The sequence below is a fragment of the Trachypithecus francoisi genome, unplaced genomic scaffold (assembly GCF_009764315.1).
Source record: "Trachypithecus francoisi isolate TF-2019V2 unplaced genomic scaffold, Tfra_2.0 Contig01579, whole genome shotgun sequence".
NCBI classification, from domain to species: Eukaryota; Metazoa; Chordata; class Mammalia; order Primates; family Cercopithecidae; genus Trachypithecus; species Trachypithecus francoisi.
In genome coordinates, this window is record NW_022681442.1 from 6,847,087 (window position 1) to 6,868,634 (window position 21,548).

Here is a 21,548-nt window from a genome sequence, read left to right on the forward strand (position 1 = left end):
ATGGGGCCCAGCCCAGCAGCTGCCCCGAGTGGCCAACGTGGGCCTCTGTGGACAAGGCAGGTGCAACTGAGGCTGCAGGTGCAAAACTGCCCCAGGGTGGGCGGGCAGGGGGCCACCTGAACCTCTGTAACAGCAAAACAGTGAGTGTTTTCCTGGGATCTCCCTCTTCCTGTTGTTCTGTGAAAGCACCTACCAGCCATGTGAGAAGCCTCCTGGCTAACCACCCACATGCAGGTGTCTGGCACAGGGTGGCACACTGGCTGTTCAGGGGTCAGCCCCTCCTGATGTTTGCATGTCCCCCTTGTGTGAAACTCAGATTTAATTTCATGATTATTAAGTGCAGGAACCTGGGGCTGCTAGAGTTTTTTTGTCCACAAATTTTGCAAAGTGCCGTTAAAAAAAATGCATACACTTTGTTGCTACCAATAAAGAGAAAAGGAAAGAAAAGAACTTTGGTAGAGAAACACTAGGAAATTTTAATATGGAAATGGGGTGGGGATTCTCCTTTGGGAAATACAAGTGATGATGTGAATAGGATTTTGGCCTTTTCTAACTTAGTGTGTCCTTTGCTCTTAAGGTAAATAAACACACGCAGAGATAGACATTGCATTTCATTTTTGGGTAGTACCTTCATGTGTTGGAAAATTAAAACAACATGGAGTAAACTCTTGCCCCATCTCTCCCATCCCCCATGCCCTCAGACAGACTGCTAGTTTCTTGTGCTCATTTTTACAAATATAAGCAAATAGGAATTTCAATTCTTATTATAACAAAGGAGATAATAGCATGCAATACATACCTTGCTGTACCTTGTTTTCCTGAACAGTAAACCCTGGAGGGTGTTTTCATGCCCTTTTTTTGGCTGCATGGTGTTCCACTGCTCGGACGTGCCCACTTTGTGGGGTCCCCCGCTGACTCTTCTGGGCTTCTTCAGCTGTGAATTTTGAGTGCATGAGTCCCTTTGGACATGGGAGATCCGTCTTCTGCAGGGTTAATTCCCATCAGGATTGCTTGGTCATACGTCGTGTGCCTTTGGTCTCTTGGAGGACGTTGTCAGGTGAACATTGTGGGAGCCCGTCCTCCCTGCAGCTCAGAGGGTCACCATGTGCAGGGTGGTTTGTCTCCCCACTGCCCAGAGGCTGGTCCAACATTTGACATTTTCACAACCAGATAGGTAAAAAAACAGTTTCTCTGTCATTTTGGTTTGCAGTTTTCTAATCCGTTGAACATCTTTTTGTATATGTAAAGGCTATTCTTGTGTCCTTTTCTGTGTTCTTTTCATTTGCCCTTTTAAAATAATTGTGTCGGTCGGGCGTGGTGGCTCACACGTGTAATCCCAGCACTTTGGGAGGCCGAGGCGGGCAGATCACAAAGTCAGGAGTTTGAGACCAGCCTGGCCAATGTGGGGAAACCCCGTCTCTGCTAAAAATACAAAAAGTTAGCCGGGCGTGGTGGCAGGCGCCTGTAGTCCCAGCTACTCGGGAGGCTGAGGCGGGAGAAGCACTTGAACCCAAGAGGCGGAGGTTTCAGTGAGCCGAGATCGTGCCACTGCACTCCAGCCTGGGCAACAGAGCGCAACTCCATCTCCAAAAACAAAAACAAAAATATAAGATAATTGTGTCTTTGGTCTTTTTCTTCTCAGTTGTATATTAGGGAGATTAATTTTTGCCTGTGATATGAGTTACAAATACTTATTACTAATTTGTTCTTTGTTTTCTGACTTTGCTTTTGACATTCTTGAGCTTTACTGAGATATAATTCATATACCACACAGTTCACCCATTTAAGGTGTACAACTTAGTGGTCTTGAATATATTCAGAGAGCTCCACAGCCATCATCACAATCAATTTTAGAACATTTTTATCACCTCAAAAGAAAGTCCATACCCCTTAGCAGTCACTCTCCATCCCCTTCAGCCACCCCCACTCCCAGCCACTGGCAACCACAAAACTTCATTCTGTCTTGATGGGTGTATTAGTGCGTTCTCACGTTGCCATAAGGAAATACTTGAGACTGGGTAATTTTAAAGGAAAGAGGCTTAATTGACTCACAGTTCTGCATGGCCGGGGATGCCTCAGGAAACTTACAATCATGGCAGAAGGGGAAGCAAACACATCCTTCTTCACATGGCGGCAGGAGAGAGAAGTGCTGAACAAAGCAGGGAAAGCCTCTTATAAAACCATCAGATCTCGTGAGAACTCACTCACTATCATGAGAATAGCATGAAGGTAACTGCCCCCATGATTCAGTTGCCTTCCACTGCATCCCTCCTACGGCACGTGGGGATTACGGGAACTACAATTCAAGGTGAGATTTGGGTGGGGACACAGCCAAACCGAATCAATGGGTTTCCCTATTCTGGACATTTCATATCAATGGATCCACACAATATGTGGCCTTGTGCGTCTGGCTTCCATCACTTAGCATCATACTTTCAAGGGTCTTCCACACCGTGGCATGTATCAGTATCTCCTTTCTTTTTATGGCCAAATAATATTCTGTTGTACGGCTAGACCACATTTTATGTATCCATTCACCAGTTGATAGACATTTGGGCTGTTTCTACTTTTTGGATATTACGAATAACGCTGTTGTAAATGTTTGCGTACAAGTTTCTGCATAGACATATGTTTTCATTTCTTAGACATGGAATTGCTGGGTCTGATGGTAACTCTGTGTTGAACATTTTGAGAAGCTGCCAAACTGTTCTCCACAGTGACTGCACCATCTTACATTCCTACCAGTGCTTTTGGCGTTTTTTGACATGTAAATTTTTTTACCAAATTTATTACTTATTTATTTTATGGCTCTGGATTTTGAGTTTTGGAAAGGCCTTTTTTTCTCTCAAGATGATGAAGGAAGTCTCCTGTTTTCTTCTAGTACTTTTATGGGTTATATTACACTCTTTGGTCTATGTTGAGTTTATCTTGTATGTGGTGTGAATATGGAGCCAACCTTTTCTTTAATGTAGCTGCCCGTCTGTTTCAGTACCATCTGTTGAGAATGCCATCTTTTCTTCTCTGCTTTGAGATTCTACCTTTATCATACACTAAACTGGGTCTGTTTCAGAACATTCTGTTTCATTGGTCTCTGTAGGTATGCATGTATGTTCATACTAATATGCTGTTGTAGTTTTGGAGGCTTAGCAATGTGTTTTGGCATATTATATGATACGGACTAGTCTAGGAGGGTTAGCTTCCCCACTGTTCTTTACAGAGTTTCCTGACTAATCTCACTTGTTTATTTTTTCATTAAAAACTTGAAAATTAGATTGTCCTGAGACCATGGCGATTGGGAGTGCTGTTGATATTTTGGATTGGGATCATACTAGACTTATGAATTAATTTAGGGAGATTTTACACCTACTTGAGGTTGAGTCTAACTATCCCTGACACAAGATTTATTTCTGTTTGTTCAGTCTTACTTTCTTACTTTTCTGTTCTTTAAAGTATTTTTTTGTTTTCTATCAGTTTTGCCAGTTCTTGTAAGTTCATTCCTAGATATTTTATCTTTTGTGTTGCTGGCGTGTCTTCTTGCTCTTGAAAGCAGGTTTTTTTTTAGCAAGAGCAGTTGGATATAAGCAGAGCTCCCAGACCCCCTTTGCTGTGGCTTCGCTGTGTCCACAGGCACAGCTGTGGGGTGGAGTGTGGGAAGGGGGGATCGCATTCTCCGTGGCCTCCTTGGTGGTCTCTATTTATCCCTCCAAACACTTCTGAGGCTTTGAGGCTCTTATTAGCCTCGTACACATGAGAAACTGAGGCACAGAAGTTTAATGATTTGCCAAGGTCCCTCGGGGCACACCCGAGCTGGGATTCCAGCCCAGGCCTGTCCAGCCTGTGCTACTCCACCGTCCTGCCGGAGGACCGCATACTTTCCTGAGCACAGCCCAGGAGTGATGAGGTCCGATTGCACATCACACAGCTGTGCAGTCCGGGGCACATCCCTTCTCCTCGTTCAGCCTCTGTCTGCTCATCTGCAAGAGTGGCTAAACCGGTTGGTGATTTGCTCACTTCTCCAAGAAGGATCCCCTTTCTCCAGTGTGCCCTCCATGGAAGGCGATATCTGGAACAGAGCTGTGAGCTGCTGGGGTGGAGCCCAGAGGCCCCCGTGCCCTGCAGTCCTGTCTTCAGCACCCCGATGTGACCCCAGGCAGCTGAATGCGAACGAGTGCCCAGCAGCCCCTCTGAGAGCCCTGGACATAACCTTCCGCATCGCTAGTCCTGCTCAGAAGCCACCCCTGGCACCGTGCGCCCTGCTGGTCGGCTCTGTTGAAGGTCTGTGGGCGCAGGCAGTGTGCTGGCCTCGGCCCCCGCCAGGACCCTGTGTGCTTTGGAAAGGTTCCTCAACTTTTGTTAGGCAAAGAATATTCTTCACGCCAAGCTGCGAGCGAGGTGGTTTCACAAGTCCTGTCCTGAGTGTGTGCTGGCTGGAATGTACACCACAGAAACAAAATGTTTGTTTTCCAATTGTGAGAGCGCCGGGAGGCCCTTTGGCGTCAGCTCCCACACCTTCTGTGTTCGGGCAGGCCATCTGCCATCTGGGGCCTGGTGCAGAAACAACGTCGCCACCGTGTGGCCTGTGGGGTGCCCTCAGAGAAGCCACTGGGTTGGCCACCATTCAGAGGACACGCGTGGCTCTGGGCCTCCAAGGCCTGTTCCTACCCACAGCACCCTGGGGTGTAGGCCGCAGGACCCCAGGGCTGTGCAAACAGAGGCCTAGCCGGGAGGGCCGACCGGGGTGGACCCTTCCTTCCCACCTACCCTCTGCCCCCAGGCTGCACGACGCACCCACTGTGAACCAGGCCGTGGCATGTGGGGTCAGGGTTCCCTGCACACTTGGCAGGAAACGGGGTACACACAGGAGCTTGGGCCTGCTTCCGGATTGGCTGCTGCAGAGGTGGGTTTCGGTGGGAGAGAAGGTATTTGCCAGTAAAGAGGGAGACAGGGCGGGGCCGTCAGGATGGTGCTGACCCAGGGCTGGTGTGGAGGGGGTTTATGTGGCTGAAACAGGTTTGCTGTAGAAGGAGCCAGAGCATGAGTGGGAACAGCAAGGGCGGAGGGGCCCAGGCAGCAGAGCCTGAGGAAGAGGGGCCTTGGTGAAGGCCATTCGAGAGTGGTGGCCAGGCTCTGGCCTGCTTGGCGGGTTTGGCTCGATGAGCACCACTCCGGTAAACTTTACAACTCCCTAGACCAACGGAGTGACTTTCCAGGGCTCCATTATGAGGAACCCTCTGTTGCTGACAGCCCACGGGATGAGTGGGGTTCACAGGGGACCTGCTGGAGCCCGTGCTTGCCTTCCTTGGGTCTGGCAGGGGAGATAGTAGGCTAGGCCTGCTGGCCCTAGGTCTGTCTGCAGAGGCCCGGGTTTTTAGGTGTCTGGGCTGGGGATGGGCTGTCCCGAAGATTAATTCCTCCTTCCCCGATTCCTTCAGCCTCTGGAGGTCGTTTGCCTTATAGGTCGTTTGCCTTATAGTCCTTGTCCCCAGCTGGGCCCTAGGCCTCAAGTTACCAGAGGCGAGGCCACACTGAGTAAAGAATCCAGTGGGAGGGGTGCCCCCAGGATGCCCAGCATGGGGGCCCCAAGAGAGCCACCAGAGCAGGGACAGCAAGGCCCAGGGATGGCTGGGGGTGTGGAGACCATGGAGAGAGCCCCAAGCTGGTGCTACCCTTCCCGAAGTGACTCAGGGTGGCCTGGACTGGCCGCCACACAGCACACCTGGCTCTGGCACCACCTGGGCCTCCCAGACCTGGAGGGGATGTCAGATGAGGGGCAAGATACCTTGTCCACAGAAAAGGAAAAATGGTGCCTGCCCTGTGAACCTGACCAACCTGAGACAGTGCCTCCAAAGTCTGTCCCCTGATGTACTGGCTTCTGCAACGGGGTGACCACAATCTGTCTGGCATGTGGCAGGCGCTCAGTACACATTTGTTGGCCTCTGCAGAAATGAGCTGAGGAAACTGTCACAGGAAGGCGGGCACTTCCCTAGTAACTGACCAGGGCCAGCCTTTCACCCCGTAGATATTTACCACCCCCATTGGGCCATTTGCTTCTAGAACCTCTGGTCTGGGGAGAGCCTTGAGAATCCATTGCCGAATCAGTGGAGCTCCAAGGACCCTGGAGGACCTTCCCGCTCCTGGCAACTTGATTTCCCTATTTTCAGGCCCTGGCAACCTGGCTTCCGGGTTTTGCTGCCAGTGTTGCCCTGATTCCTGAGGGCAGTCCAGACTCAGAAGGGCTGCCTCTTTTGGGGTCCAAAGGCAGTAAGCATTTCACAGAAATGGGCTGGGCATGATGCCGTCCCCCGCTTTTGTTTTTTTTGGAGAGACAGGGTCTTGCTCTGTCGCCCAGGCTAGAGTGCAGTGGTGCGATCTCGTCTCACTGTGACCTCTGCCACCTGGGCTTAAGTGATCCTCCCACCTCAGCCTCCTGAGTAGCGGGGACCACAGGCATGCACCACTATGTCAGGCTAATTTTTAGTTTTTTTTGGTAGAGATGGGGTTTTGCCATGTTACCCAGGCTGATCTCAAACTCCTGGGCTCAAGCAATCCACCTGCCTTGGCCTCCCAAAGTTGTGGGATTACAGGTGTGACCCACCCCACCTGGCTGATGCTATCCCTTTTTAAGACTGGGCACCAACATGGTCCTGGGCGAGCAGCTGGCCTGGCCTACACAGGAGGTGGCTGTGAAGCAGCAGAAGACCAGATGCCCAGGGGGAAGGGCCCTGCAGAGCATGGGCAGTCAGCCCCTAGGGAAAGGTTGGCCATGCCCACGACCTTCGAGGCATCTCTAGCACCTGCAACCTCTGAGGAAAAGCAGCTGCCACCACCTGACCTCTCTGGCCTAGGGGCAGGGGCAGCAGCTTCCTGTGAGAAAGAGTACAGCCTTCATGCAAAATCCAGATTTACCAAAGATGGCTTAAAGATGGGCCAAAAATATGCTTGTGCCTTTTTTTCTTTTCTGAAGTAGTTTTTTAAAAAGCCTAGGAAACCACATGCCTTGCCGTCTCGGTTGTTTCTGTGCCAGCTTCCAGCACAAATGGGACTTAGAAAATTTCCAGGCTGTTGGCCATCCGTTCTCATAGCCTGGTGTTTTCTTGATACTTGGAGAATTCTGTTCTCATGCAAGCATCTGTTTGGGGAGGAAATGCGTCCGCTCAGCCGGAGCCTGGGGCCCTTGCAGCTTTTAGCAGGGCAGCTGCCAGGCCAGGCTCTGCTCCTGACTTGTGAGTTGGGCTTGTTGATGGCCCTTTCTTAGAGGGACTTGAGGTAGCTCCATGAAGACCTCTAACACAGAGCGCCATAAAACTGGACTAAAAAGAGGGAGAGAGCAAGGGAAGGAGGAAACACAGCTGGGCCCGCGGTGAGGAGCAGTGGCACAGGAGGGAAGTGGTCATCATTCGCCCGAAAGAGAGGCACTCGAGCGCCTCCGGGAGACGGGCTTGGCGCAGGCAGGGACCCAAAGGAAGCCTCATGTGGGCACTACACTTAAGACACCGACTAACCCAGGAGAGGCGTCCCCAGCAACCGCCGCTCCCCAGCACGTGTCAGGCGGACTGGGGCCAGGAACTGGACTCTCCACAGGGCCCTGGGGCCAGTCTCTGACCATGGCTTGATATTCCTGTTCCAGAAAGAACAGTAGTACTAAGAAGCAGGTGCATAAGCTCTAACTACATTAACACCCAGGGTGCTTTTACCTGTGGCTTTAGATTGGGTCCCTAGAAGCAGGGCCTGAGCCGGGGATGCTTGTGCCAGTGACACCGAGAGGGATGCTCCCAGCAGGGACCTTCAGGGAGGCGAGGGAAGCCCCTGGACCAGCAGAGGCCCAGCAAAGAGGGGGGCTCAGCTGAAGTCGCTTCTCAGCCTGGTACTTCGGGAGCTGCGAAGTGTGACCAGCACGTGGGACTTGATCCTGCCCAAGGCGAGGGGCAGCTCCTGTCGCTGCACCTGTCGGCCATTGGCTGGAGGTGACCCTAAAGGGAAAGGGTAACCTCCTTCCTATCCCAGGTCTCCCAGCCCAGAATAGCTCCGGAAGGGCAGCCATGAACGGTCAGAGCCAACACTCACAGCAGTGGAGAGTGGGCACTGCCGTGGGTTTGGGACTCCAGGCGGGACACCAGCAGCCTGGCTTTCCTCTTAGGATCCTTGCAGTGGCCCTTGCCTGGCCAGAGACAGCAGTTCTGCTTCCCAGGAGAGGAAACGGGAAGTGAGGCCACTTGGTCAGTGGAGGAACTCAGTGCCTCCAACTGCAGAATCTAGTTCCCCACTCTCCTCTCTGGAACCCTCCAGGTTCTGGGGAGAGCCAGGGCCCAGGGGTGAGAATGCCCAGGCCTCCTTTGGAGGAGGCAACCAGGACAAAGGGGAGTGGTCACTGTCTGCTCCCAGACACATCACCTGACCAGCCAGCTTTGTCTTTGTCACCGGATGCCCACTCCTGCATGTGGGGGTGTAGTTCATGAGTTCTAGGGACTCCCAGGCCCCAGGCAGCAGTCCCTAGAGAAATCCTGGGGCTGTTTCCCCCTCCACTCCCCAGACCTTGCCCTTCGCAACCCAGAGTGGGTTCTCGGTCACTACTGATAAAACATGTGGTTTAGTTCAGCTCAGGAGATGTTTCTGGAGTCTCTACTACGTGTTCACCCTCCTGGCCCAGGAACAGCAGCACCTGGCAGAGGGAATGAACTTGTTGGGCTGAAGCTGGGCAGAGTGAGTGGCGGTCTGCCTGGCAGCAGTACAGAGCTGATATGTTGAGTCAGTGAGTTTGCTGAGGCGGAACTGGATTTCAGCTTGTACCTAGAAGGCAAGGACCAGGCCACCTTCGTCTGTGTCCCCGTGCCCAGCCAGGGACCTCCCACTCAGGAGAAAGTATAGGAATAAATATCTGCACAGAAGAGCCCTGCAGAAGAAGGGTCATTGCTCCTAGCTGGGAAGCCCCGGGGAGGCCGGCTGGGGCGGGCTGAGCAGGAAACCTCGGCTGGGGCCGGTGGGAATGGCCGAGGAATGGCCAGGGCCTCTGTCGTGGCTAGAGCTGAAGTCTAGGGGGTCTGATGGAAAAGGCAGGGCCTCCATCCCAAAGTTGCCTCTCTGGCAGGCTGCTGTGGTCTGCCTTTTGCAGACTCTAGGAGTAGGTCTTGATCCATGTCCCTGGCTACTAGCCTGAGGCCATGTGGACAGTTTCCACTGAGCTTTTTTACCTGGGCCGGCCTGTGCCAGAGTAGGTGGCCCAGCCCAGGGCTGGGGCTGGATGTCAAGAGAGCAGAAGTCGGCGGGCTGGGGGACAGTTGGTCCTGGAGCAGCAGTTTCACCTTGGAATAATGTGTTCATACGGCACTTTGAACTTAGCCATTTTGCAGCTTTTTGCAGACATTTTTGAGGGCATGCAGGCCTCCAGGCTTCCAACTTGCCTATGCAGTGTTCTTCCATGGGGTAGCTGGAGCTACTAGGAGATGCTGGGCGGGACCTTGCCCCCGGGGCATGGAGGGCACAGGGCACAGACACCTTGGGTGTCTGCATGGGAGTTGTTCACGAGGGATGGGGCTCTGGGCAGAACACACACCGCACCATTGTGGCAGCCACAGTCCGTCCTGACAGGCGGGGCTCGCCATGGGCAGAACACACACCACACCGTTGTGGCAGCCACATTCCGTCCTGACACCGCACCATTGTGGCAGCCACAGTCCGTCCTGACAGGCGGGGCTCGCCACCAGCTGGGGCAAGCAGTGGGTGGTTCTTGGCTTTCTCTCACTGTGGCTGAAATGGCTGTTTTGAGTCAACAGAGTTCTCAAGGTTTCACTGCCTTTGTGGCCAAGGAGCCGGTATATTTGAAGAATATTGGGGGCTGAGTGGCTTTCTGGGGTTTGCTTGTGATGAGGTTCACCAGCCCTTCCTTGTAGACTCCCCCTGCATCACAGCAGAAAGGACCCAGTGGGTCTAGAGAGCCCTGAACACCCTGACTCAGCAGGCAGGCCGGCCGCCGCCCAGAGGTGGAAGAGTCGCCTGGCACCGTGATGCCCATGCGGACGGTGTCTGCCTCCGTGTTGCCTGTCTAACTTCAGCCCTTTCCAGGGCACAGTGAGGCAAAAGCCACACGTCTGTGACAGGTCCAGCTAATGGGTCCCCAGCACCCGCGCCTGGCTGTGGCTAACGCATAACACGTCTTACTTTGTTTGGGCTGCTGTGACAAAGATGCCTTAGACTGGGGAACTCACAAACCACAGAAATGTATTTCTCTTAGTTAGAAGCTGGGAAGTCCAAGATCCGGGTGCCAGCAGGCTTGGGGTCTTGTGAGGGCCTGCTCTTCATAGTTGGCACTTTCTCACATCCTTACCTGGCGAGAGAGGCACCTGCACTCCCTCTGTTATGAGCCCTCATCTCATCTGTGAAGGTCCCTGCATGACCTCATCACCTCTTTATACTTTTGCACAGAGGCTTAGATTTCAACATAGGAATGGGTGGGGGGCAGGGGGACACAAACTTAGACCGTAGCACCACGATTAGTGCCCAGACCCACACAGTCATGGTGGCCATACGTTAGACACCCCTGCCACTTGCACCTTATGCCAGAGGAGGTCAGTGGGAAGCTCCGAGCAGGACTGAGAAGGTGAGCACAGACAAGCGCTGTGCGGCTTCTGTCCGAGTGCGCAGGCTGCGCTCCTGCTCTGTTCACGTGAGAGGCCACAGAAAACACTCGCAGCAGACCACGTCCCAGGCCCTTCACATGACAGCTCGCAGAAAACGCGGGCACGCGTTCGGGTGTCAAGCACACTGGTCTCAACAGATGTGGCTGACACCCAAGGCAGTCAGCCTCAGTACCCATCACCCACCTAGAACCTGTTCACAGCACATCATCCAGGCTGCTGTAGCCTTGACTGGACATGATTATTTATTCTTAACGTACCACGGCTTCTATACAGGCCAAGAAACAGGCTGCTCAGCCAGGGTCGGGAGAGGGTGGGTCTGGCTCTCTGGGGACCTCAGGCTCTGACGAATCCTGGTCTCATCCTAGGCCCCCTCTGTCGGGGCAGCGTGGCTCAGCAGAGCCCGGGACACATGGCTGAGGTCACCCAGGCTGGGCCTTCTTGCCCCTGTTTTGTGCCCCCTACTCAGTTCTCCTTCTGTCCTGGCTCAGGTCTAGGCCAGTCAAGAGGGTGGCTGAGAAGCAGGAGGAGCTTCAGAGACCCTCCCCCTCGAAAGCACTGGGGCCTCCACCTTACAAGCGGCAGATTTGCCTTGGGAGCTGCTGATCCATCGCCCAGGCCTGGCTGGGGGCAGACGAGGATCCTGGGTGCTGGTCCGTCGTCCAGGCCTGACCGGGGGCAGGCGAGGATCCTGGGTGCTGGTCCGTCGTCCAGGCCTGACCCGGGGCAGGCGAGGATCCTGGGTGCTGGTCCGTCGTCCAGGCCTGGCCGGGGGCAGGCGAGGATCCTGGGTGCTGGTCCGTCGTCCAGGCCTGACGGGGGGCAGGCGAGGATCCTGGGGCTGTTGTGCAGGGGTTGCCATCTCCAGCCCTCCGTTATGGTGCGGGGAGGGTGCTGTGTGCACACCACTGGGCTGCATCGAATCCCACCATGGCCCGGAGGGTGGACCTGTGGCTCCGTAGGGGGCCAACTGCAGGGACGGGGTTCCCTCAGCGGCCTGGGCCAGCGTCTCCAGTCTAATGGGTGCCCCTGCCCCTCTCCTGAGTCCCCGTGCAGAGCTCCCCGCAGCACCTCAGCCTTCACCTTTCTCAGCTAATCAAAAGATTTCAGAAAAGCAAACCCATCAGAACGACTTCCTCCATGGAGTGTTCAGGAACAATGAGTGTGCCCATGGCAGGCACATATACCTTCCTCCAGAGAGAGCACCTTTTATTTCCCGTTCACTGAGGCTGGTTCAACAGCTTGTTGGCTGTGACAGCCGGTGGTCACCTGTATTTCAAAGAGACACACAAACACTGCAGCCTTTGAAAGGATCAGGCCCTCGGGACAGGTCTGTGGTCTTGGCGTCAGCAGGCGTGCGGCGAGAGAGGCGGCGGGTGCTCCAAGGCCCTGCTTTGCTCCCCCAGTCCCCACCCGTCTGCCGGGAAGAGACCAAAGACTGGAATTCCCCCCGCCCTCTGTGCGCAGTTCTTCCCTCGCTCCCCTCTGGTATGTGACCTCGTCGCTGCAGTCCTGTTAGGGATATCCAGGACTGGGCCGGGAGTGCCCCTCACTGTCCCAGCCTCCGTCCTGTCTGTGGCTGGACTGTGGAGTGTGCATCATTCTGAGGAGAAGGCTGGATTTTGTGCTCTGTCCTGGGAGCAGGTATTGAACTGCACACACTTGTGCATAGTGTCAGCCCTGCCCCCATCGCTGGCAGCTGACGCCAAGCAGAACTGGCTTTCGTACCCTTGAAATCCATCCTGTTCAAGCTATACTTGCCACTGGAGAAGGCCCCAGGCTGCCTCCTGCCCCAGGCCAGGCCCCACACAGAGGGAGCACTTGGTGGGCGGAGAAGCTTTTGTGCAGCCTACTCTCTCTCTGGGGCCTCAAAGGGCCCAGCAAGGCAGGCAGGGAGCTGGTGAGCACTAGAACCTGGAGCTTGGCCTCTCCTCAGCAGCTCAGACCCCCCCAGGCCCCAGCACCTGTGGAGGGCATGGGACCACTCCTTTCTAGAGGCTCGGCGTCTCCAGGTGAGGCCAAGAACTCATGTTTCCCCAGCTCCCTGCATGACTCTATTACGCACGAGGCTCAGGACTTCAGCTCGGCCCCTTCTAGCCTGTCTCCCACTCTGGTTGTGGAGAGTAGGGTAGAGTGGGCATCGTGTCACCCTGTCTGGCAGTACAGCCTGGCGTTTCCTCCGAGTCAGATCTCTTCTCAAGGGGAGCATCGCGGTGCATCAGTTATGTTTGCATAGAGGTCCTGCCTGAAAAACATCATTGATTTCACCACCATTATAGGGCGTTTGGGTTGCTGTCTTCTTTTCTGTTTAACAGTATGTTGCCGAAGTTTTACACACGTCTTAGAATGTTTTCTTAACAGAAAAATCCGAGTAGTGAAATTACCTGATCAAGGAATTGGATACATTTTTCCCAGGTTGCGCTTCAGAAAGGCTGTGGACAAAGTGTTAGGAGCATTTCTGTTTCACTGCAGCTCCCCAGAACTGGGCCTGCATCCAATGTGTGTGCTTTGCTGAGTTAGTAGGTGAATAATGGAATTGAGCGTGTCTTCATGAGCACAGAATGCTCATTGGCTGGAGGTGCATCTTCATGAGTGCGTTGCTCATGGCCCCTGTCCTTGCCTGGATGGGAGGAACCCGGGACTTGATTGGTCTTGCCACAGCCTGGTGGTCCAGTCGCTTTGTGGGGTGTGCAGTCCTGGGGCTCTGGGAGGGGAGTAACCCTTAGTAACCTGTGTGTCTGCCCCTCCACAGAACTGTCAGACCTTCAGCAGCCTCAGCTGCCTGAGCGCAGGGACAGAGGACTGCGGTCCCCAGAGCCCCTTCGCCCGCCACGTCAGCAACACCAGGGCCTGGACCGCCCTGCTCTCAGCCTCTGGCCCAGGGGGCAGGACCCCCGCTGGGACCCCGGTCCCTGAGCCTCTTCCCTCTTCCTTCGACGACCACCTCGCCTGCCAGGAGGACCTGTCCTGTGAGGAGTCAGACGGCTGTGCCCTGGATGAGGATTGCGGCAGGAGAGCAGAGCCGGCTGCAGCCTGGCGGAGCCGCGGGGCCCCCGGGAACAGCCTCTGCTCCCTGGATGGCGAGTTGGACATCGAGCAGATAGAGAAGAACTGAGGGGACGTGTGGGCCCAGGCAGGGCTGGGGTGCGCTGGTATCGACAGCCCTCCCTTTGGGCACTAGGTGGGCCCTGGAAGGGGAGCCCAACTCGTGGGCCTGATGAAAGTTTCCTGAGTGGGGTGTCGGGTCCCAGAGAGGGAGCCCACCCGCTGCCTTGGGGAGAGCCTGGCCTGGCTGCGTCACACAGTGGGTGTGTCAGCCTCTCACCGGCTCCCCGAGCGTGGCAGCCACCAGGTCCACAGAACTACTGCAGCCCAGAGGACAGCTTTGGCATTTGCGTCTTTTCTGCCTCTTTCCCCGTGGGATGTTGGGCAGTCTCTGTCGTCCCCGGCAGAGCTGGGCACCGCTCTGTATCCCCCTGGTGGGGGCTGTCAGGGAGGGCCTGGGGTGGGGGCCAGGGGCCATCTGCTGTGTCAGGGCCCTTCTTGGCCTCGCTCAGGTTCACTTTTGGGGAGCCGGTCCTGCAGCTTCTTTCACTCAGTTTTACTCCGTGCCTTCTCTCCCAGGTCTCCCTGCTTTAGGATTGGGAAGGTTCGGGAGATGCCTCCTTCTGTAACACCAGAACCATTTGGCCTTAATTCCAATGTGAGAGACAGAATCCCTGCGGTGCTGGACTGGCCCCTCAGAGGGTAAGCCCATGTCCAGAGTCTCGGGCCCAAGGAACAGTTTGGAGGGGTGCATGTCAGGGCCTTCCATGTTGGGTAGAAATTTGGTGGGTCTGTTTTCTGAACGGACTGTCTTGCCTCTCCTGCAGCATGGAGATCCTGACCCCATGGCTCTGCCACCGTTAGGGCAGGGTTAGCAGATAGCAGCCCTTCTCTGTGGTTGACTGGTCACTGAGTGATCAGTGTGGTTGGTTCTAGTGAGTGTAGGGATGGCACGATACCAGGGCAGCCTCTTGAAAATGGCCTTGGGAGACAGGAGCTGTGGGCAGGTGGACAGCTGCAGGCCCTGTGCCCATTCAGGGGGGAAGGGCGTCCGCTGACCAATCTGCAGGGGCCCCTGCAAGATTCCACGCCCGTCCCGTTTGTCCTTGAGGACTGCTGGCTGTAACCAGGGCACACCACCCACCTCAAGACAAACCCCCGCCCTTGTCAGCTTAGGGGGAGCCCAGTCCTGAGGGCTGCATCTCTGTTGTAGGCCCAGCCACAGGCACAAAGCTGGACTGATACTCCCCGCCCCTGCCCCGCCCTGGCTCCTCACCCTGGGGCATCCAAGGACCCTAGCTCCTGAGGGTTTGCTGTCCTCTCCGGGTTTGTAGCTGCTCCCCCGCACCTTGCAGACACCACCACATGGGCCCTGCTCTATGGGAATCTGGCTTTTAGCGGATTTGGCGTCTTCTGCAGACAATAGCAATTGGGCTGGCTTAGGAGTAAGTGGCTCATTTTCCCATAAGGCTAAAAATAACTGGTGTGCTCCCTTGCGTTAGCTGACATGCGTTAAAAGCACTTTTGTAGTCATTTTGCTTTTGCTCGTCTTCCGTGGATGAGTGAATGCCTCGCTTCTGCAGGTCGAGTCCAGATGCTTCTCACCTTTCTCCTCAAGAAAGCTGCTTTTTGGGAAACCTTGTTTAAACCTTTTTTTTACTACATCAAAGGGGCGGTGGCTCAAGTTCCCACATGTGGGTGGCACTTCTTACAAATCAGCTATAAGAAGCTGGCAGAAAGCCCCCAGCTCCACGGCCCTGAGAGATGGTGGTGCCATCTCAGGGTGGGTGGCACATGGGGGTATGCCGGGCACTGGGCAGGTCCCAGAGCGGGGGAACCAGCTCACCTCTGGTCGCTGTAGCTCCTGCCAGAGGCACATCTACTTGTGATCCTGGACAGCCAAACCCAAGAGCTGGTGGCTCTGAGCAGAGACATCTTGGCCTGTCCCTGCCTGGGGGTCATGGAGACCATGTCTTCTTAGAGCAAATGTGGAGGAGACCGGGGCAGTTGCTGGGTGAATGTGGAGAGCACATGGCCATGCCTCACCCCCAGAGTATCACTGGGCACTGGAGGTCCTGGCACCACACACCCGGTGTGGCCACCGAGGGCACACAGCCTCTAAAGCAGGCCTTCCTGTGGAAGGCAGAGGCAGTGAGGGAGGCGGGCAGTGCCAGCCGAGGCTGAGGCGTGCAGCAGCCCCCAGCTGCCTTTGCTTAGGGTAGAGGTGGGAGGCACATGGTAACAGGTATGTGTCGTGGGACTGGGGTGTGGGTGACCTGCCCTCAAACCCTGCCTGCCACCTCCCCACTCAGGCCTGGTGGCAGGGAGGGACAAGCTGTGGAGCTGGCCGAGTCACAGCCACCTCCCCACCTCCCTGCAAGCTGGTCCCATTGACTAGCAAGCCCAGCCCCAGGGCGCTTAGGCACAAATGGCCCAGCCTCCTCAGACCCCACCTGCCTGTCCTATGCCCACCACGCAGCAGTCAGGGGAGAAAATGGTGGCTGTCCCTTCTGCTAAGAGAAAGAAATGGCCTCCAGCTGGTTTCGTGTTTGTCTCTTGACTGGAGAGAGTAGACCCTATCTATAAGGTGCCACCCCATCATCCAAGCCACCACACAGCCTGGAGCGGCCTGTTCCTGCACTCCACCTTGCTGGCCCCAGGACTTCTGATCTCAGCCCTCCGAGAGGGAGGCTTGCCCAGGAGGTGCCCCCCACGTTGGTGTCCCCACGGGCAGCAGGCAGACAGCTCACCCCCACCAGCATGAGGGCCCCAGCTGGGGGCAGCGGCAGGAGCCTCGCTTTTGTCACAGCCTTGCCCATGAACCCTGCCTCTGAGGGGAGACCGAGGAAGGGCAGAGCCAGGAGCAAGCCGTGCCAGGCCATCTGCCTGCTCGTGGGCAGGAAAGCGGAGTGGGAGGAGGGGCTTAGCGCCACGTGCACCCCACTCATTTCAAAGCCACCAAACTGCCAGGGGCTGCTGTCCACCTGTGGGGCCTGGGGGCCGGGACCACAGCCTCGCCATTTTCGTTGCCACACCCTCTTGCCTTACTCACGGTGGAGGCCAGAGTTGCACGGACAGACGTGCATCTAGGCCCACGGGGAGCTTGTTCTGACCAGACGTACAGATTTTCATTCTCAGAAAGCCTTACTTTTCAACCAAATTTTTGTAGCCAGTTTTGTGAATTTGTACACTGAAAGAAAATTTAAATAAAGGGGAAGTCCACATTAAAAAGAAAACAAACCCCAACTTCTAAATGGGTCTCCTGGTGCAGGGGCATGAGTGGCCATGCACTGGGTGTGCTGCTGGTCTGAGCAAGCTCCTCTAGCTGCGGAACCCCTGGGCCCTGCTGCGGGCTCGGCCTTGGTGTCATGCCTGCTGCACTCCCGTTTCCACTGACGTGCCGTCTGTGGCTATTGGGGGCTGGTCACTTGAATGATGGTCATTCCAGACGTCAGCCGGCAGGGATGCAGCAGGCTGGCCGCGCACTGGGATCAGGCACCCTGGCCCCACACTGGCAATGATGCCGCACCTTGCCATGTCCACGCTGTTGGTCAAACCCCTCTGTCATGCCTCTTTAAAGAGAAAAGAGAAAGGTTTGGTTTTGTTTTGTTTTTTAATGGCAGACCGAAGTGGAGATCTTGTAGCCTAGATAGGATAGCCTGACCTAGCGTAGTCTTTTTGGCAAATGATTTGTGTTTTCAGTGCGTGGGGAAGCTGTCCTGGGGGCTTGGGTGACAGATAGCACATAGGCTGTTTCTGGGGTTGCAGGAGCTTCCCTGAGCTGGACGTTGTGGGTGTTGCAGAGCTTCAGGAAGTGTGGCGACCAGAAAGCGTAGACCCGGGGCCCAGGGTCTGCCTGCCCCTGCAGCCTGGCCTCCCCGCACAGGCCATGGCTTGCACTCCAGCCGCTCTAGTCTCTCAGGAATTTGCTTGTTACTTTTACTGTGTAAATAAAGCTTCCTGGTTCAATACCCAAGTGCCTACTGTCAGCTGTGTGGTTTCTGTGGGGTGTGGCGAACCGGCAGATCCCTCCTGCTCACAGGAGCATTAGCTCTGGGCTGAGAGGGACATAGATTGGACCCTTCTGTCCCCTCCAAGCTTCGGGGTCTGAATTGATAAAATGGGGCCAGCAGACATCACAAGAGCTATGGAGAGGCTGGGAGATGGGAGAAGGCCTGCCCGTGGTCACAGCTGCGTCATGGGGAGCCCTTCTAGGGCTGGGCTCTCCTGGCTCTGGCCAGGAGCCCCAGGACAGCAGTGGGGAGACACTCCTTGTGTCACTTGCGTTAGAAGCCATGGAGGAGTCTGCCCTTCTGAGCACATGAGCTCAGCCTTCGACAGCGCTGGGAGGTAAGGCCGTACGGCAGTGTGCGGAGAGGGGCCCAGCCTGGCCTGGAGCCCTGAGGGGCCTGGGATGGCCCCCACCACCCGCCCACCAGGGTAGCTGAGGTGGCACAGACAGGTTCACCAGCTCCAGGCTTCTGCCCCCGCTGCAGGCAGTACATTGCAAACTTCTGCTGCGTGAGTTGCGGGGCCCCAGGAGCACAGAGCCCAGCCCAGCGTGGGCCACCGTCTCCGTGCGTGGCCCTCTGCTTACCCAGACTCAGGAGATGGGGGTGTTCGTGGCCTGGAGGATAGGCGTGGAGAGGTTTGCTTGATTTCCATAGCCCAGCACTTGCCCACATGACCTGCCCATGGAAGTCTGGCCTAGAACACTTGTTTAGGGCCAGAGCAGCCCTCTGGGAATGAGGCTCTGCAGCCCCCACTTCTCTTTTGGTTTGTTTTTCCTTTTAGCAAGATTTTTTTTTTTTAAGTCTATGAACACTGAACTCAAGAAACAGGTGAAGCAGGGCTGCTGCTGGGAGGCGAGGCTCTCGTCCTCACTGCCATCCCTGCAGCCCTGCCTTACCCAAGGCCCAGGGACTCACTGGTGCGAGGCTGGACGCATTGACTTCCCCAGCACACCTCACCCCTGCCTCCATATCTGATGGATGACTGGCAGGCCAGAGGCCAGCCGGGGGCTTCTACCAAGCGCAGTGCCCCCACCCTTGTTTCCCACCTGAGGGTAGGGCATAGAGTGGCCCTGGAAGAACCTCTGGCCCTTACCAGCCCCTTGCCGTCCCCAGTCCCTAGATGAGGTCCCTCTGGGTAGCAGCTCCATTCTGCCCCCACATGGGGCCTGGCCTCAGGCCTCACTCCAGGCCAGGCGCAGGTGCTCCTGACATGGGACACGCGTGTAGTCTCCTTATCTGCGCAGCGATCATAACCCTGTGGGCTTACGAGAATCAGTGCAAACCCCACGGCCACCCTGGACAGTCACTCTGTCCAGTGTGCAGGGAAAGGGCTGGAAGGAAGAAGGCCGGAAGGAAAGGCCCCAGAGAGCACAGCGCTCAGACTCCCGGGTGACTTCTGGTTTCTTTTTATATACTTTTCTGTTAAATTTCCTGTAATAACACATACTGCTTTTATAATGTTAAAAAAAAAAAAAAGCCATGTAGAATGTAGGCTGCCCAGTGTGTTTACCACCTAAACCAGGACAGTTCTGAGAGGGGCAGATGGAACTGTGGACACGCGCTCTGGGACGGAAGGCGGACCCAAGAGCGCCCACCCCAGAGGTGCGCCACCCTCGCCCATCCCGCCCTGTGTCCCCACCTCTGCCCTGAGGTGAACACAGGAGTCTTTCCACCTGCCAGCTGCCAGCCAGCCTCCCCAAGAGGGGCAGGAACCGCCGGGCCAGTGGTGCTCACATCTGACGTGGAGGCCTCTGCCTCACTTGGCGCAGTTCCCAGCCTCGTCAGCGATGAGGGCATGGACACTCGCTGGCCTCTGTCCTCTGTCTGACACAACATGCCGTCTTCTCTCTGGTTAGGGTTTGGGTGGGACGGAGACCGCGCCCGTTCCTGGTCTGCCCTGGTCTCTTTGCCAGTCTGAATCTCCTGGGCCTTTTCTGCAGGCCCTGGGGTTGCTGAGCAGGCAGGGGGAAGTCGGTGGCTGGGGGGCATCCTGCCACCTGTCAAGTAGCTGCGATGGGAAGCGATGGGGTTCCTGTGACAGCGATTGGGACCCCAGACCCAGCCAGTCCTGGACTTTGAAGTCTTGTGAGAATGCCAAATCTCTTGTTGGACTAAGCCAATTTGAATTGAGTTTTCATAGGTGGTACATTGAGCCCAGGGCTTGGTACTGTGTGGGCCCTAGAGCTGGAAGTGCAAGGATGGGTGAGAGACCTGCTCTCCCTGCCCTCCCCTCCGCCCCCTACCCTGCTACTCCTCACGGTTGCCTGACCTGGCAGCTCCGGAGCCTGGGAGGTGTGGCTGGGCCCAGGCTGCTGCTTACTCTGGGCCTTGGGGGGAAAGACGCTTGGGAACGCCCCGGAGCTGTGGCCCTGGGTGTTGAGTCTTTTTTTCATGGCAGTTCCATGACATATGCTGAACACAGGGCCTTAGCTCATTGCCAGCCCCGAACTCCAGCCCACATGTGGCCGGTGGCTCCACACCGTCCCTGCCAGGGTCCGGGCCCCTCCACATGCTGGAAATGGCCAGGCTGCCCCTGCCAGGGTCCGGGCCCCTCCACATGCTGGAAATGGCCAGGCTGCCAGAAGGACCCGGGGTGAAGGACGTCATTCCTCACTTCTCAGCAGCACCGACCCCCAGGCAAGCATCACAGCACGACTCATCAGCTCCAGCCAGGGGATAGGGTGCCCCGCAGGGCCAGGAAGTGCCTGGTAAAGAAGTGAATCCCCCTATTTTATAGATGGGGTAACAGGCTCAGGGATTACACCACCCCACCACAGGCGTGGCTGGACCTCACCCCTTGGAAGAGCTCATCTCTAGAACGAGGACACCGGTTCCCCAGCTCAGCCGGAAACTCAGCCACAGGGGCCACCACATGCCTCCCCCACGGGAGGATTCCAGGCAAGAGTGGGAAGTGGAAGGGGCTGGAAAGGGCCTGGGAGGTGGGGCTGGACCTTCCTGCAAGTCGCAGCTCCACCCCTCACTAACTGTGTGCCCTCAGCAAGCCACTGTCGCTCACTGCACCCGACTCTAGACCTGTGCAATGGGAAGGATGACAACGCCCACTTCACTGAGCCCACCGCGGCTCAGAGGGCGGCATGCTCCCGGCACCAACAAAGCAGGGGTCTGCGCCTCCAGGGGCTATCCCTCTGGGCACCCCAGTCCTGGGCAGCAGCTGGAAAGAGGAGGTCTCAGCTTGAACTCCTTCCCCCAGAGGGGTCACTGTGTTGGCTGGAAGCTTCCCCATTAAACACAAAAGAAAGGAGAAAAAACTAAAGACCCACAGACAAACCCAGCATCACGCACAGCCCCTCCAGGCTGCCACTGAACTGTAGCCGCCGCCTGAACGTCCTGTGTTGTCTCCTAAGGAGCTGCCATCAGGGGACTCCATCAAGGAGCCAGCCATCTGCGTATTTTCCAGCGAAGGGGCCAAACGGCCTCCCTCAAATCTAGTGACACTGGCCCGGCTGGTGGCCTCTCACCTTGCTGAAAAGACTGTCACCGTTTTCCCTAATCCTGATTTAATAGTGGCCGGCCTTGCGGGGGCTGCACTTGCCCCTCCCCGGCGTGGGTTCCACACGTTTTCATCGTCCACCTTCATATGATGGAAATCCTGTTCTGGGGACCCATGGCTTCTCTCATAAGAAGCGGTCTCCAGGCCGGGCGCGGTGGCTCACGCCTGTAATCCCAACACTTTGGGAGGTCGAGGTGGGCGGATAGCCTGAGGTCGGGAGTTCGAGACCAGCCTGACCAACACAGTGAAACCCTGTCGCTACTAAAAATACAAAAAGTTAGCCAGGCGTGGTGGTGGGCGCCTGTAGTCCCAGCTTCTCAGGAGGCTGAGGCAGGAGAATCGCTTGAA

The 21,548-nt window shown here is 56.0% G+C and overlaps 1 protein-coding gene across 1 annotated transcript in view; it reads left to right on the top strand.

The window, feature by feature from the left end:
- FAM53B (family with sequence similarity 53 member B) overlaps positions 1–17,652 on the top strand; it is a 126,168-nt gene extending 108,516 nt beyond the window's left edge. Inside the window, exon 5 of the mRNA XM_033179779.1 lies at positions 13,384–17,652. Within this exon, the coding sequence (XP_033035670.1) occupies positions 13,384–13,746 (363 nt within the window). The 3' untranslated portion in view covers positions 13,747–17,652. The remainder of the gene's footprint in view (positions 1–13,383) is intronic.
- Positions 17,653–21,548: the final 3,896 nt, after the last annotated feature.